General features: G+C 38.4%; 1 protein-coding gene across 1 annotated transcript in view; it reads left to right on the plus strand.

Annotated features, from left to right (window-relative positions):
• Nucleotides 1–4,670: 4,670 nt before the first annotated feature.
• Nucleotides 4,671–16,206, plus strand: part of LOC104165964 (geranylgeranyl transferase type-1 subunit beta-like) — a gene marked incomplete at its 3' end in the record, with an annotated part of 20,731 nt that continues 9,195 nt past the window's right edge. Inside the window, exons 1-3 of the mRNA XM_009705747.1 lie at nucleotides 4,671–4,732; nucleotides 5,339–5,457; nucleotides 12,989–13,056. Of these exons, the coding sequence (XP_009704049.1) occupies nucleotides 4,671–4,732; nucleotides 5,339–5,457; nucleotides 12,989–13,056 (249 nt within the window). The remainder of the gene's footprint in view (nucleotides 4,733–5,338; nucleotides 5,458–12,988; nucleotides 13,057–16,206) is intronic.

A 16,206-nucleotide genomic window follows, 5' to 3' on the forward strand; every position in this document is an offset into this window, starting at 1 on the left:
GCCGGCCGCCTGAGCGACCGGGCGCCGCGGTGACCGAAAGGAACGTGGTCCATCTAAATCTGCCCACCAAAAAATGGGAGTTGATATAGGGTTTTGTCTGTGCTCACTTAAACTCCCCGATATCCGCGAGGGAAGACTTGTTGATGCTTTTAATTTATTTTCAGCCGTGTGCTTCACTCTTTTAATCCACTCTGGAAGCCGATTTTAAAGTTACTTAAGCCTTTTGTAGCTCGAAATCAGCATGCAGAACACTCTTGTTCATGTAACAGAAATAACTTAAATCTTCATTTGCTCGTATAAGAGTTAAAATGCTAGTAAACTATGTTTCTTGCTTTGGATTAGGGGGACACTTGTCCCTGTAATGGCTTCAGAATGCATTTATTTCAGATTCTTAAAGTTTTCACGTAAGGTAGTCAGTTACATTTGAGGCACAGAAATATCAATAATTTGATTGTCAAACTGCACTTATTTAAAAACTTGGAGACCTGTAGAGGGTTTGGTATCTTCCTCAACCAATAAAATCATCAGATGCTTTTCACTTTGTAATCTCCTGCAAGTCATGCTATGACAAATACTTACTGGTTTTGATAAAGTCTTCCTGCTAAATCAAGCTTTATTTCAGTTGTGAGTACAAGCCCTTGGCAAAAATGTGTAAGAACTAGTATAGATAGTGCCAAGCTGTGTGTGGAATAACACATAACTTCATATTCAAAAGGAAAGCTAGAAATTTTGATTTGAGATGTAAATCATTTATTCATTAAGAATTAGCCAATGTTTCAGTGTACTTTGTCAGTTATTTTAAATGACAGCAAGAGGAAGTCTATGCATGCTCTACTCTTAACTCTTTCTAAGCATTAAAGTTACAATAACATGCAGAGGTATTAGAATCATAACACCTTAGACACACTGACATACATGGAAAGGCTAAAGAAATGGGATTTACTCAGCCTGGAGGAACAAGGATCTGATCATAGTCTTCAATTACAGAGAGACTAGTTGCAGAGAAAGATAGACATGCACTCTTCACAAGGAACCATGGTAATGGGGCAGGAGGCTATGGCAATGAGTTGCTTCAGCAAAAATTTTCTGGATGTAGGAATAGTGTTCTTTACCCTTAGAGCAGTTAATGATGAATCGGTTGCCCAATGAAGTGGTGGAGTCTCCCTTGAAGACTTGGCTTGTCAGAGTCCTAGGTCATCTCATCTAGGGCCCTGGGTTCTGCAGAGGGTGGGACCAGTGATCTCCAGAGGCCATTGACAACCTAGATATTTCTGTTCTGTCACGTATGTTACCAAGCTGTGCAGTTTGCTGCTGAGCTGAAAGAGGCTTCGCTTTACCTAGGGTCTTCCGCAGCCTTACTGAGTAATGCTAATAATAACGCTAATTGTTTTGAGAACTCTTGAGAAATTATTGAGCTGTCTGAGCTTAAATTTGATGTGTGTCATAGTAGCCACAATACATTAAATATCCAGGGCCCAGTGTATTGTACGTAGTGGCTGTGCAGCACTGAAAAAACACTCTTTTCTGAAAATTGGAACTGTCAACTTGAAACTATTCCAGAATGCTGTAATTTATGGCTAATAAGCACAGTCTAAACCTTCAATTAGAATGAAAATTGCAGTAATCTAAATTCCTGCATTTTTTGAAGTTACCAAGTTTTTACTCAGCCAGAGTTTTTTTCAGTTCTCTTGTACTGATTTTTACATCAGTGTTCTGCAGATGTGCATGCGTATCTTAACAAAATCTAAGCAGGGGATTGAGCTGTGAATGCATCATCCCCTGTTTAACCTTGAGGGTACTTAGTTTGGCTTTTTGATGAGTTCAAGATCACTGAGTTCAGGAAGCCTCCTGAGCTGATACTGCTGCAGAAAGAAATGCACTTACCCTTTTATTCTTACTTCCCTTATTCCTGCATTTTTATAGTTCCATGGTGAATTAGGTGGGGAAACTCAACTAAATTAGAGAGAGATGTGTTAAAAAAAAAGAAAGAAATAATTTGTCATTGAGTTGGTTTTGGTTCACTGCACTGCAGCAGAAACACCTGCATTTGTTAACACCAGGCAGGGTGGTGGAGGATGAAATTTTCCACACGGTACTAGTCCATTCAAACTTAAGCTGCAGTTTGTCAAGCTATAAGGAGGTAGGTGCAATGATAAATTTGATTCCATGTTCTTTACTCAACTTGCCAACCTCCTGCTCAAGCCTTTGTAATTATTTTTGTCTGTAGTTATTGCATGCAGTGTCAGCAACAGTAGTTGTTAAGTAATCTGAATGATAGTGTTTCATACATACTGACCATCAGTTCTGTGAGGTTTTGCAGAACACAACTCTCCTAGTCTCTGAAGTCTTTCCGATTGTGGTACTTTGTGGTGCTCTTTGTAGCACGCTTATTCAGTTTCTCAAATCAGCCACTTCAAATGCTTTCTGTATTCTGCTGAGAAACTGTAGCCTTTGTCCATGCCTGAAGATGAAGAGCCCTGAATCTGTCATCAGAAATGTTGTTACTTGTTTGTCTGGGAGGGTAACTTAAGACGAATGATACGTGTTTTGCAAGCTTTCAGTTGGTCAGTTAACAAATAACAAGTTTTGATGCTTGACTTCCTGAATTGATACACAGGCAGTAACTAAAGTGGTAGAAGGCATGAAGAAATAATACAGCGAAAGTGATGCCAAACTTGGGGGTTGCCTTACAAAGGGCTACCCTCTCTGGAAGTCGCTGTATGTAAAGTTTTTACGCTTCGTGGTATGTGTCAGCTAAGGTACTGCTACGAGTTGTCCTTGTTAGTCTTGGAACATGTCTCTCTTAATTTTCTGTGAGGCAGGATAGCGTATGGAGTAAGGATGCAATATCTAGGTGGCTCTATCAGGACCTGTCTATGTCCAGTGGTGCCAGATGTTCTTGCCCATTATATGTGAATTTCAACCCGGGGTACGGGCTGTTCCTTAGTCATGCTGGTATTATTAACACAGAGAATCAACTCTGAATAAGTAAACTGAAACCTAACTATATGTAAAACCACTTTTTACATTTGTTTATCTGATAAATGTATTTTTAAGTATAAATGAGGTTTATTGTCAGTCTTATATTTACAGCCTTGTGATTTTGGACCTAGTTTGCTGCAGTTTCTCGTGCTGAAATTGGCATGTTGTTTGTGCCTCATTGGAAGTAGCTGATCTAGGTAATGTAGCATGAAAACGTCTTTAAGTAGTTTCAATAAAAGGTTGTCAAACATAGTGTTTCTGAAAATTGGAAAATATATGCAAGGTTTCAATTAAATAATTCACCATAGCTAACAGTAAATTCCTTGTTTTCTTACAAAAGTAGTGGTTTTGCTTGAAATAGTGGGTTATTATCCAGAGTCAGATTTTGCGTTACACAGATATGATCAATGACAAAAGTTGATGTAAGCCTTGAACTGTTAATTCAGACAATTTTTCAGTCATCATATGGCTTAAAAGATACTCTTGTTCCACGTAGAAATACCTTTGTGTACAATGTACTTTTTTTGGCTTTCTATACTCAAAAACTTTATTTGTAATAATAATATTAGAGACATATTTTAGAATCCAGTGATTGCAGAGTAAGTTTATACTTTTTCTGCCATAAGTACTTGCAGTAATGATGCTGTATGCTATTCCATGTTTGATTTTTTTTGTTGTTCATTTGTTTTTTTGTTTTTGCAAGGACCTTAGTGTTGCATGGAGCAATTTTTTGAAGAGGGAGTGTTAGTGTTCAGTATCAAAGCAGATTATGGATTAAAACCTTGTGTTTGTAAGAGTGGTATGAAAAGCAATGCAAAAACTGAGCATAAAGGTAAAAGCCTAAAATCAAGTAACCTCAGCTGAACAAGCCACCATTATTCAGCTGAGTTCTGGCCACCACTTGTGCCATGTAATCCTGGATGATGACAGTTTTGAAGCAGAAATTGTTGGCTTAAATTCTGCTTGTGAATGGACACATGATGACTATAGCAGCCGGTTAGACCATTGGTAGGAATGTCACCCTTTGAGCTTGTGCCATTGTATTGAGATCAGTGTCTGCTGCCTTGTCATTTGACTGCTGTGTTTTAATTAGAAGAATTCTTTTGGAGGTGTGTTTTGGGTTGACTCACACCACCATTTTTTCCTTGGTCTTACTGTTTGCGGTTCTGATGCAGAACCACATGCAGAAATTAAGTGGCTGTAGAGGCTTCTGTCCGCATTGGTCTCCTTATCTTCAGAGGTGCCTGCTTCTGATGGGCAAGGTGGCTCACCAACTTGTGAGGTAACTCCAAATTATAACTTAGACTCCTAAGGAAAGCTAGTATTAACTTTTGGTTTTCCTTAGCATGCTGAACTGTAGTTTCTGCCTGCGTAGCAACTGTTTCACAATTCATCATTTTATCTGGTGAAAGGAGAGCAAAAATTTCTAGAAGAAGGATAGGCAGGTGCAAGTGTGGGTGGCAAAATATACATCCATCTAATTTTAATCTGAGTCAGAACTTCCAAGGTACCATTACATGAACATTTTCTCTCACAGCAAGCTATCTGAAGTTCCTAACTCAGTGCTCTTGCTTTGGTGATCTGTCTGGCAAGTAATACAACTGTTTTAGGGGCCATGCTGTAAGCTGGGTGACTGCAATGATTTGAGGTAAAGACAAAACCCTCAAAGAAGGTGTTCATTAACAGGTATGGTAGCACGTGTTCATGGAAGGAAACGAGCTGTGGGCAAGAAGGATGTTCAGCATGCTAGGTACTCCACTCCTGTATTGGATACTTAGATTTGACGTGCTTAATTTCAGATGTTTAAATAAGTTAGTCATCTAGGCTCCGTTATACCAAAGGACAAGATATAAGAACCTCTAGGTGGTAATTCATCCTATTTATGCGTTGATTGGTTACAAAGGAAGCCTTGCTGTTTGACATCTAACTTCTAAGCATTTGAAACTGGATTTGGGACACAATGAGAGGCAGCTTACTGTAGTTCAGGGTTACCTTGCTCTTACTGTTCTGTAAGAATTCATCAAAGAGAACTAGTGCTCTATATGTTAATAACCTAGTTTACTTTGTAGTGTTTTTTTCAGGTAAGCAGGCCCTTAGGTTAATGTCTGAAATGGCATATTATTACTATATAAAAGGAGGAGTGGCTTATATGAAAAGCCTTGTTGAGAGAAATGTTTACAGTACAAAGAACATAATTTTGTCCAGTAGATAAATTTCATGCTTTCTGAGCTAGGCTCTATGTGTTGCACCACTGTCAAAGGCTGGGAATTCATAGATGTTTCTGTTTCTGTAACCGTTTGTTAATTTCCCCATGATATTTATGGTGGGAAGTGTAAGTCTTATCTTTTTCTTTTAGGTTGACAATTGCATTTTTCGCACTCTCTGGTCTGGATATGTTGGATTCCTTAGATGTGGTGAACAAAGATGATATAATAGAATGGATTTATTCCCTGCAGGTCCTTCCCACAGAAGACAGTGAGTGAGTTTTTAGTTTTTTTTTTTTATTGATGTTAACGTCTTTACTTTTGCTTTCCATCTGGGGAATAGTGGATGGCTCTTGGTTTTTATAAAGTACAAGGTTGATCTTCTTGAAAGGGCTGTCCTGATAATTTCAGATAGTGATGTCGAGCAAATTCTAGAAATAGATCCCTCTAAAGTAATAAACCTAGAATAAGCAATTAGTTTAACTTTCTTATGTATATAAGGTGAAACTATGAAATTAATTTGAAGATAAGACAGTATAAAGTAGTATGATGAAGTTGCACCTTTAAGCATCAGAGGACTGTTTCACCTGTTTTTTTAAAAAAGCATACATTATGTAAGTATTAGAAGTCTAATAGTGATTAAATTGACTTCCACTAATTGTAGCTGTGCCAGGAGCTCTGAGCACAGGTGTGGTTATTTAGAACAGCTTTTGGAAAATGGGAGATGTAAGGTTAAGAAGCAAAAAGGATAAACACAGTTCCTGCTTTAAAATGAAAAATCTGTTCCTTAGATCTATGAATGTTAAATTTGCATAAGGTTTTTAGAGAGAGTAATGCTATTGCTGCATCCCAGCTGTCCTCAGACTGGAAGGTGCATAGCAGATCCAAGCTGGAGAGGGAGCACACAGGAAGTGTCCTTTTCCTGGTGACTTGTCCAAAGCCATAGAGGTGCTCTTTCTGTGGGCTACTTGGTACTGGCAATGTTTTCTGTGGCAGCACAGGTGAATGGCTAATAGCAGTAGAAGGGGTAGAAGGGAGGGAGATGTGGGCGAAGCACTGCTGCTGTATGACAGGAGGTGCTGGCACGTCAAGTGCTGATGTGGGGATAGCTCCAGGCTGGCTTCTAGAGAAACGGTAATTCCAGGTGCTGTCTGTAAAATCATGAACATCTACTTTGCACGTTGGATGACTGTAGAAATAAAATTGTGTGTTTCCTTACAATATCTAGTCTAATTATACTCTACAAATTAGGACTCTTCCCTAAAAGCAGTTTTATGAAATAAAAGCATTTTTATGAAGTAAGCATATAGATGTCAAGAGTGCCAATGCTTGATTTTTACAGTAATAAAAAGATCCCTTTTCTTATTCTGGAGACTTACAGACCATTAGATCGACCCCAGGCATTAGATCTAATAGGTTTGGCTTTTCATGTGTTGTATTTCAGGATTGATTATTGAAAATTAGGGGTTTGGATCACATAATTGTTTCCGCAACGGTTTTAATTATGAGAAGGTTCCTGTCCTTTAGCATAAAAAAAAAAATTTCCAGGATGTATGCGTTGTTTTGGGGAGTTGCTCGCTTTCTGATCTTCATCCCAGTCTTCAGGAGTGTATTCTGAATGAACAGTGAAGTTTGCAAGAAGAGAGATTAGAATAGGCATTTGTTTGTCTTGATAGTATGCAGTAATTCCTGGGGTGGGGCCGGGGGCGGGAGGGGCCGTGCAATTCTACCTCACCCATGTTTGGACTAGTCCCATTGTTAAGAGCCTCCTAGAGAGGCGTCACTGGTTGAATTCCTGAAATGAGCAAAAAGATAATTGCTGTAATTCTTATCAGAAGAATTAATTTATCTGCTCTTCATGTTTGTCCCTCCAAAGGTTCCATATCCATAGCACTTCAGTTGATTTTTACTTAAAGCACTCTATTAAGATGGCAAATTCAAACTCTTTTCAGAACTACTGCAGCCTTACGGTTATTTTCCTAGTGGATGGGAGGCAGAACAGTTGATGCTCTGCAAACTTGATACTACTTTATTTTTATCAATAATTATTATAGTAGGTTTACTGGCTGGAGTAAAATTAATTTTTTCCGTAGTAGCCCATATGCTGCTGTGTTTTGGGTTTATGACTAATACAGTGTTGGCAGCACACCAGTGTTTTAGCTACTGTTGAGCAGTGCCTGCACAGTAGTAAGGCTGTCTTTTTTTCTCCCTCTGCACTCCCTTCTCCCTCCAGCAGATATAGTCAGGGGAAACAGCCAAGACAGCTGACCCAGGGGTTACTCCATACCATCTGACATCATGTTCAGCAGTAAAAGTTCCGGGAAAGGAGGAGAAAGGGGGTGGTATTTGCAGTTGAGGCATTTGTCTTCCTGAGTAACCCTTACTCGTGCTAGGGCCCTGCTTCCTGGGAAGTGGTTAAACACCTGCCTGTCTAATGGGAAGCAGTGAATGAATTCCTCTTTTGCTTTGCTAGTGCCCACAGCTTTTGCTTCACCTGTCAAACTGTCTCTGTCTCAATCTACGAGTCGTCTCCCCTTCTCTCTGTTTTCTTGCCGTCCCGCAGGAGGGTGAAGTGAATGGATGGCTGGGTGACTGCGTGGCTGCTGGTCAGGGTCAACCCCTCACAGCAGAGTATTACAGAACCCAGTGGAAAATTCAGAATTTGGTGGTTTAGAGTCTCACAATATTCTGTGATAGTGTTAGGTAACATGTTTGTATTTACTGTATGCGATAATGTCTGATGGCTAATGGAAGCTTCAATTCATAGGTTTGTAACCTTTGAAATTTTTATGTGAAACTAAAGCTCGTGAATGCAAAGTGGTGAGATCTTGATCTCACTGAGTAAGAAAGCGAATATATACTCTGTGAGCCTAACTGAAATGCACTAAAGCAAGGAAAGATTAAGGTCTGTCAGAATAGACTCTACTGTTCTATGGGTTCATTGTAACTGTGATTCAAACAAATAATGTTCTTTGGGTACTGTAATTTCAGCTAAAGTGTTTTAGAGACTTAATTAGAACTGGTATTGAGTCAGAGGGAATGGCATGTCACACATGCGAGCTGACCTTCACACAGAAACCTAACATCCTTACCTGGATGCTTGGTCTCATTGCTGTCTTCCGCTTATTTGAAGGGCTTCTGTCTTATGTAACTCTTGCAAAATAGTTTGGCTTTACGTTCCATAGATTTTGGCCAATGTTACTTTTCCTTCACTTTCAGTAAATGCTTTGCTTAGGTGCATGGCGAATATGTGTTTTTGTTTTGTTTGTATGTTCACTGCAGAAAGACCTCGCTATGTTTCCTTATAGAAAGAAACTGAAATCTTGGGGGGAAAAAACCCCACTTTTTTCTTTTTTTATTTTGAGGAGGGTGGTGCTCTTTTACAAGCTTTATCAGAAATTACATGTATTTAGACTAAGATAATACTTTTCAAAGTGTTAGTGAAATTGGAAAAGGGTTGACAAAAGACACTGTTTCAACTGCTTGTTCTTAAGATTCTTGTCATGTCAGAGCTTTACTGTTTTTTCTCTCATAAAGCAGCTCCTAGACAGAATTTCAAATTTATTTTAACTACCTTAAAGTGCACATCTTAACAATGTGAGAAAGATGTATCCTAGTTTCTTGCAGGTCACATTTAAAACCAGTTAGGCACTTTTGGAAGAGAGTGAATCCAGAGCTTTGTACTCAAGTAATCTAATTACAGATAGTGGAGGAACATTCATTCCTTGGCCATATTCATCCACCATCCTGCCCCACAGCAGCAATGGCACTTTTTTGACCCTGTTTCAGAGCTGGTCTAGCTTGCTGAAGTGGCAGAAAAGCATGCATTTATTTATCTAAGAGAAGGTTAGCTTTGTTGCATTGATGAACTGTGCTAGCTGGGAGTGCTAGTTCCAGCCCAGTAAGGGAGAGGGAAGAAGATTGTGCTTTTTGACAGCTCAATGCTTTAGTAGCTTTGCTGTACTGAGAAATGGAACCAAAAGAACTGAGACATATTTCTTTTGTGAGTCTGAACCCCCAGGACCCATGCATAGCAGGCTGAAAACCATTACACTACATCAGGGACCTAAAGCCTCCTTTGTCAAAGTCTAAATTTAGATTCGTAGTAATGATTCTTTCTTCTTTACTTGTGTGTCAGTACTGAAAAAAATGGATAAAATGTCATTGTCTGTTTTTGAGATAACTTTTGTGTAAGCTTTCTAATCGAGCGTCTTGAGCAGGAATACGAATTTTCCTCCAACATAACCTTCTTTAATGGTTACATTTGAAGTATTTATCTGGATCTATAATGGACTTCCATTTTAGAGAATGCAACTTTGCATTTTATGACATTCTAGTGCTTTGATTTATAAGAATAGTTATTTTTAGCCGTAGTTCAGTAAGAATTGTTTGTGTTTACTTTTATCTGGATGTACTGACTGTGTCAGCCTATGTTAAAGCTGTTATTATTTTTTTTAATATATTACAATTTTAATGAGGTATGTAAGCTTGCTTTTGTACTTAGCAAAATGAGAAAAGCCTTGGAACCAGAGGAATGCATAGGTAACCTGAATGGGAAAAAGTGTCAGTAAAAGTTATCAATCTTCCCATGCAAGACAGAATCATAAAGATAAGTGACAAAAATGTCCTGTCTGTCTCAGAAGAGCTCCCAGGATAAGCCAACTGTGATCATCACTTGAAGCTCTGTTACATGTCTTAAGGACTTTCTGGCCTGTGCACACATAAGTGATGTGGTTTTCTTCACGGGAGAGTCTCAACTCTTTATGTGAGTGTGGGGTCGTTTGGTTTGGGAAAAGAATCAGTTTTCTTTAGGTCTTTATCAAATGTGCAAGCTTTTTCCACGTGTGTTTTGTTCAACTTGCAGTAGTCATGCAGCGATTGATAAAACGTTTATTACTTTTTGCTCTGTCTCAAGCTCTCACAGAAGTGGTTAGATATGCTTAACTCTGACAGTGACGCTAGGTGGTGCCATTTCATAGCTGCAGTTACAGTTGGTGCTTCAGCGGCCGGTGCCGGAGCTGAACTGGTCAGGCCAGCAGTGTTCTACACGGGACATAAACTATGATCATATCCGTCTAATTAGGGTATGTTTAATTTGTAATTCTGACAGGCTGGTTGTGGTTCAGGAAAGTAGGCAAGAGTTTGATTAGCACTACTAAACTGTTACGTAAGATAAGAAGTACAAGTACTTTGCAATAAAATAGTAAAACCAGCTTCACAGAAGGTGAGGTGATGTGCATAAACTGAAAGACACTAGTTTTTCCCTAATTGCCCTTTCGTTCTCATTTGGTTTTGAACTGTTTATAGGAAGCTAAAAAAAATTTTTAGACATGATGTCAATGTGCCGGAGTCATCTGGTTAGAAATGAGCTGTTTTCACTTCTTGTTTTAACACTTCCTTTATCAGCTCAGCATTCTGTTTTTTAATTCAAGAATTGTAACTAGAAATTTAGCAATTCACTTCTGACGCTGAAAGACTAGGACCCATCTATTGCATGCACATTAATGACAAAGTTGTTTTTGTTAGGAAGAGGGGATCGGTTTCCCTTTAAAGATTATGCAGTATAAGGTCATTGAAGAGCCATGGTGGTGTTCTGTATCTCCTAGGAACCAGTGTGTAAAGTCTAGGATGGGAGATCAGAAGTCACTGACATAAAGAATCAAAATAGATTTTAAATCAACGATAGCGATACAGTTAAAAATCCAGCATTTTAAAATTACCAATGCTGGTTTTTAGTTGGTAGCAGTTTAGTAGTACAAGAAAAGTTTTAAAATATTACATGAAAATTGAACTGCTGAAGGGAATAATAGATTCTGTTTTCATTCATGTACTTTATTTTTCATCTCTCTTTTTCATAGCAGCTGTCAAGTAAAAAGCCAATCAAAGTGACCTACTAACAGCACACTGCACTTGGGTTTCATACTGCCATTTCTACCTTGATAATAAATGATAAGCTACAGTCTGAAAGGCCAATAAATGGGGATCAGCCTTTCTGGGATGAATCCTTCTGTCTAGTAACTAGCAGCTGAGTTCTGGTTGGCTGCAGAGCTGTCCTAACAGTAGCATGTTTTCCATTGCAGCAGATTAGAACAACTGTGTTCTGGTAGGCTAGCAACTGTTTTCTGGATGAAGGGTTTCCATATTAGTGCCATTTCAAAGTGAATTTTGTAGTTTACTTAAGCACTTAAGACACAGATTCATTTTTACTGAAAATAGGCCAAGTGAATGGTGATTTTTCCACAGTGTCACCTAGGAAATCTGGTATTTAAGAAGCAGGAATAAAGTTCTCCTCTTAGTAATTAATTCACATTGTGTCATTTTTCAAATTGTAGTGCTTTTTGGGTAGTGTCCATCAGGACCTTAGTCCTTAAGACTAATGTTTATTGTGCTTCCCAGAACCTGTTCCAACATGAAATGCAAGTCTTTGACTCCAGGAGCTGACAGATAAGTGTTCTCTGCTGGGAAGATTTAGATTATAATAAAATACAACAGTTATGCATTTTTTTTGTCTACAAATACAGATACTCCTTCTGTTTTTGCTGGTGTTACTATAGCATACCAGCTTTTAGTGCAGGCTGAAAAGACCTTCATTACACCTGTAGAATCATTAAAAAGTACTTTTGATTGAAAGGTAGAAGAAATGGAGAATTCCAGGTGATTCACTCCGTGAAAATTAGATGCAAAGACTTCTTTGGTAGAAAAAGTTGCATACTTTAACCATGTTGAAGTACTTAGACTAATAAAAGCTTGTAGTTTAAATGTTGCACACATGCAGAATGTATTTAAAATTAGAAGCTCATGTGCTGATAAATGAGACCCGAACTGGTAGACCACATTGCATAGTGATGTTTTTTAGGACTTTCAGCTGTACGACGATTCTTGTTTGGTTAGCCTGGTGCAATGTTCCCTAATTTCCATGAGGATTTTTAGATTAAAGGCTGAAGAGCTGAAAAGAAAAAAAAGGAGGGGAGAGAATTTAAGAACACCCAGGTGCTGTTGAACTATGGCACTCATTAGGCTTTTACTTTTAGAGGCTGAGGAGTAAAGTAATTGAGTTTTTTGCTGTGCAGAAGTAGCTTTGAGCCCTACAAACCTGTACCTAGCTCTAGACAGCATGTGCTGCGTATTTCTGTATGCTGCAGGCTCAGGTATTGTGACACATTTAAAACAAATTATACTGAATCACTAACAGAAAGATTTGATAGCTACAGTGTTCTTGTACCTGTGTTTTGGGTAAGAGAAATACGGCTACAGTTAAAAAAATTTGCCTTTCACATCATTCTATTTGACAGTATTGGGTTAGATTGGTGCTAGCTTAAAACTGCAAACTGTTTGTCCTTATACCTGTTGCAAAGTATCTTAAAACAATTCAGCTTGAGAACAGACGGTATTACCAGGCAGGAATCCAGGCAGGGGAAAAAGTGTGTTAATTCTGGGCGCTTTTCCAGGGGAGCAGTCCTTTTTTTTGCCTTTTGTGGGTTTTTTTTTTGGTTTCCTTTTTCTTGTAAGCATGGAAGACAATTCTGTGCTGGTATGAATACTATATTTTCACCAAATCAAAAAAGTCTGTTGCTTTGCCATTACAGCAGGATCAAGTTTGCTTGTGGCTTTGTTTTGGTTTTTTTATTGATCAGAGTGATAACAAACTGAGGTTGGGAACATACTAAAAGACACATGCAAACTCTAGTAATACTGCGAATAGTGTTGAACTAACAGGTCTTGATCGTGGCTAGAGAATTATGGTTTATAATGAGTGTTTCAGCAAAGCAAAGTAGTTGAGTCTTTATTTCTTTCTTTTCCAGGATCAAACTTGAATCGCTGTGGATTCAGAGGCTCTTCGTATTTAGGGATGCCATTCAATCCCTCCAAGGTCAGTTAAGAGTGTGTGTGTGCATGTGAAGTATTTTCAGTTAGGCAATAAATGATCTTGGGTCTCTTTTACAATATTAGCTGCATAATTCCAGGATATCTTGAAGGCAGGAATTTTTGCACTGTTAATACACTGAAATGTTTGCAGAGCTTTTAAGAAACATGCATAAGAAACATACTAAAGTGGTACCACTTGAGTTCCCAGTGCAGTGAAGAAATTGACATACAAATTGTGGCTTGTCTCAGTGTACTCCCCCCCTTCTGTGGTCTGTTACTGAAGTAAGGAAACTTTTTTAACTCTAGCACTATCACCTGGTAGAGAAGGGCAGAACAGCTCTGTATTTAGTACAGCACAGGATGTTCTTCGGTATTCCTCATCTTGTGTTGAAATGTGTATTTGATTGCACATGGTATCCACTCAAACGTAGGCAAGGCTCTGCTTATTCCAGTTTGTTGTGACTGTAAGAGAGGATGCTTTGAAGCCCACGGAACTGAGGTTCAAGACAGTTAAATCTGTGTATGAAAAAAAAAAGGTGCCCTTAATACAGGAGAGAAAGGAGGTTAGCAGAGGCTGCTAAAGATGGTACTGAAGGTCTAATATGGTTGGAAGAAGGAAGTAGAGGCCAGTGTGCAGGAAGGACTGTGGAAAAGGTACAGTAGTTCTATGTTCCAAGTGAGGAGTCAAATCTCATTAAAGAATAGATGAAATATATGAAAGAGCACTAAATTAGGACCAAGTATTTGATTTTTGTACTAGGCAGACAGCAAGATTTTTAACATAATGAGTGAATGAATCTTGAAATCTGAAATTGAAAGCAAGGATGGACATCTGATACACTAATGACTGTAGTTGACTGTAAAAATGCTTGGACTAAGTTGAGTATGAAGGTAGTACAGCAGCCTCTTTTGGCCTTATTTTTATTTACTCTTAACAGTGTAACTTTATGCTTCTGAATAACTTGTGGGAACATTAATCTACATTGGAGTAGTAACTGTGTATGCCACTCTGCATAGCAAGACGGCCAAGTACTCATAGCAGTAATATTCAGAGGTTGCGCTTTCTAACAAGGGAAAAATGATTGTTGAGAGGGTTTTTTACATCTGTACACTGGATGCTACAGCAGCGTGTGACAGGCAAAGTAATTTGTCTCTTGGTTTGCTTTGGTGTTTATCCTGTTTTACACTACAGATGGTATTTGCAGCGAGCTTGCACTGTAGTAGCAAGATAAATTCATCATCTGTTTTGATTGGAATTAACCTCAGTGGCAATCCAACCACCTGCTGAGCTTGAAGGAAGAAAGAAAAACTTCTGCTTAAAGCCTAAAACAATTTGGGATCTGTAGTGGTGACTTAATGGGATATTTTTATTTTGTCTTAAAACTTTATTTTTAACAGACATTAATTTCAATGTAGCTGTATAAGAAAAAGACTGGTTTTACTCGGAGAGAAGGTGGTTCTGTTGATAACAGTCACCTAAAGAAGTTGAGTTGGTTATGCCATTGTGACATAACAGTGTTATAAAATGAACAGACTATGAAAATGAATACTACTAAAAATGGATAGTTTTACCAAACTGAGATAATAAAATGTATCAGTCATATTTCCTCAAATGTTTGGGTCAGTGCCATGTGGTGTAGCACATTAAATCAGTGCATGCTTTTGGGAACCTTTTTCAAATCCCTCTGGGTGTATAAAGCTTGAAGAGTGAGTTCTGGATATAGTTCTGAGATCTTGTGAAGGCCCTTGAAGACAAAAAGTCCATAAGATTGGCAAAGTGTCATTATCCCTACCCAGCACTTTCTGTTTAAATTAACTCTCAACTTTCAATAGCACGTGCTTCATGCTTAAATACTCTCTTTTCAGGAAATATATTGCTGCCTGTCAGTGTCTCATAACGTGTAGCCAATCTGCAGAAGGGGCAAAGAGGTGGCATCATGTAACCTGTGGAAATTAGCTACAATATCATTATCTCCAGAAGACTGTTTTCAGATGGATGTGCTTTTTATTTAAGCATTGCAATACTTTTTTCATTGCATCTGCATTAGACAGATCAGGTCTGCTTGATTTATTGGCATGCAAAGGTTTAAAGCATTTCCAGCGCTGTTGCCCAAAAATGTTCCGAAATAACTCGGAAAAAGAAAGACTTGCAAATCCACTGTGATGACTTTGTTTGACTGTGTTTAAGGTCTTGTCATTTTTTGTTATTCATGATTTAAAAATGTTCTGTTAAATCTATGTCCTGAAAAAATAATTTTTGAAGAAGCCTGTAAGCGTTTTGGATTTGCATTGGCAGTTACTATTTATTACATGCAACTACAGGGATTTCATTTTTGAACTCTGAGAGGCTGCCGTACTGGAGGTAGCCAAATCTCTTGTCGCTGGAGACCCTTCAAAATAATAGGAAAAAAGCAAGGGATATGTTAGAATTTCCAGCTTTCCTAAATGTTACCAGGAAAGCTCCTTTGTTTTTAGTTTGAGTTTTGGGTTTTTTTTAGCTGTTACCCTTTCAGTGTTTGATGGTAGAGTCTGTGCAGTTCTTTGGGACTCTAGCAAAAGTGAAGCAAAACCATATCCACTAGACCAGCTCACCACACACAGCCTTGATAAGCCTTAACAGTCTTAACTGTAGGTGAAGGCTAAGAGTGCTGCTTCTATCACTGCATTTAAACATCAATCATTTAAAATTAGATAACAGTTACTTTCTGAAATTACTCCAGGTTTTGCAGTCTCTCTGATTTTGTATTATTGGAGTTGAAACTAGCTTTTTAATTTAGTTGTGATCAGTCTCCTTAGAGTTTCAGATGGGCCTAGGTCTTTTCAATCTCTTTGAAGTGTTACAAATCAGTTTTAGGGGCTAGACTGAAAGCCAATACTTGGAATTTTTATGTAACATTGCAGTAAGTAGCATATGCTTTCACTTGGGGGAAAAAAGGTCTGTTTTGTGTTCTCAACACAACATGGTATTTTCTCAAGGCTGAAGCAATTCATGTTTGTAACACTGGTGTCAGGTGTGAGAAGAAAGTTTTTTGAAAGTGGGACTCTGCCTGTATAGGAGTATGTTTAGTAGCATTCTTTATTAGTGTTTCAAGAGATCTTGCCCATGCTTTTGCAGCAGAAAGAGTTTCTTAGCCCTCTCTGCAGGGGTCAGCAG

The sequence above is a fragment of the Cariama cristata genome, unplaced genomic scaffold, assembly GCF_000690535.1.
Source record: "Cariama cristata isolate BGI_N322 unplaced genomic scaffold, ASM69053v1 scaffold20088, whole genome shotgun sequence".
NCBI lineage: Eukaryota > Metazoa > Chordata > Aves > Cariamiformes > Cariamidae > Cariama > Cariama cristata.